Genomic DNA, 1,141 nt, shown 5'->3' with positions numbered 1-1,141 from the left:
GTGCCTGTTATTATTATTATAGGCAAGGGCGCAGAGGACGCGCAATTCAGCGGAGATACGCAGAGCGTTTAGGCCCGGTAACCATGACTACCGATCCCTCATCATTGGACCGAACTTTAGTAACCTGCTGCCGTTAAACCGCGATTTTGTGCCCGGCGTCGCCTCGGGATTCAATTCTGACACACTCCGAAACAGACACGAACCCTACGCTAACACAGACAGAACTGGCTTCAGCGCTCGCAGTAGCGTTTATAATAATCCAAACTCCCACAGTGGCATCTATAACGTAAATTTCCGTCCGAGAAATAGAGACAACTTCGATGACCACTACAAACCAATTATAAATCAAGGCAAGGACTACCACAGTAACAGAGACAGGTATAAGCCTTACCCGTACAAGACAACTGAGAATGACAGAAACGAGCGCCACAGTAACTTGCGCAGCTATGGCCATGACGCCAACAAAATCACTGAAAACTATCGAACTGACCAGTACAATAAGAGGAAAAACTATGACCCGTACAATACAGTTAACAATTACGGAAATGACCGATATGAACCGTACAAAATCATTCTTAATTACATAAGTGACCGTCAGAGTAACAGGGAAAGCATTGATTATGACCCATACACGACAAAGAACGATTACGGAAATAACCGCCACGGTAACATACCCAACTACGGTTATGAACCATACACAACCACTGATAATTACAAAGATGAATCCCACAGTAACAGTGACAGCATTGATTATGACCCTTACACGACAAATGACAGTTACGGAAATGACCGCCACGGTAACATACCCAACTATGGTTATGAACCATACACAACCACTGATAATTACAAAGATGAACCCCACAGTAACAGTGACAGCATTGATTATGACCCTTACAAGACAAATGACGATTACGGAAATGACGGCCACGGTAACATACACAACTATGGCTATGAACCATACACAACCACTGATAATTACAAAGCTGAACCCCACAGTAACAGTGACAGCATTGATTATGACCCATACACGACAAATGACAGTTACGGAAATGACCGCCACGGTAACATACACAACTATGGTTATGAACCATACACAACCACTGATGATTACAAAGATCGAACATCACAGTAACAGTGACAG

General features: G+C 43.5%; 1 protein-coding gene across 1 annotated transcript; it reads left to right on the top strand.

The window, feature by feature from the left end:
* Nucleotides 1-309: 309 nt before the first annotated feature.
* On the top strand, nt 310-1,132 carry LOC106820440 (probable serine/threonine-protein kinase clkA; the record flags this gene model as incomplete). Its single annotated transcript, XM_014824956.1, has 1 exon — nt 310-1,132. A coding segment is annotated over one exon (823 nt), but the record flags the coding sequence as incomplete, so codon positions are not given.
* Nucleotides 1,133-1,141: the final 9 nt, after the last annotated feature.

Source organism: Priapulus caudatus, unplaced genomic scaffold, assembly GCF_000485595.1.
Source record: "Priapulus caudatus unplaced genomic scaffold, Priapulus_caudatus-5.0.1 Scaffold13350, whole genome shotgun sequence".
Lineage (NCBI taxonomy): Eukaryota > Metazoa > Priapulida > Priapulimorpha > Priapulimorphida > Priapulidae > Priapulus > Priapulus caudatus.
The sequence above is the reverse complement of the archived record's forward strand: the minus strand, read 5'-3'. Positions and strand labels throughout refer to the sequence as shown.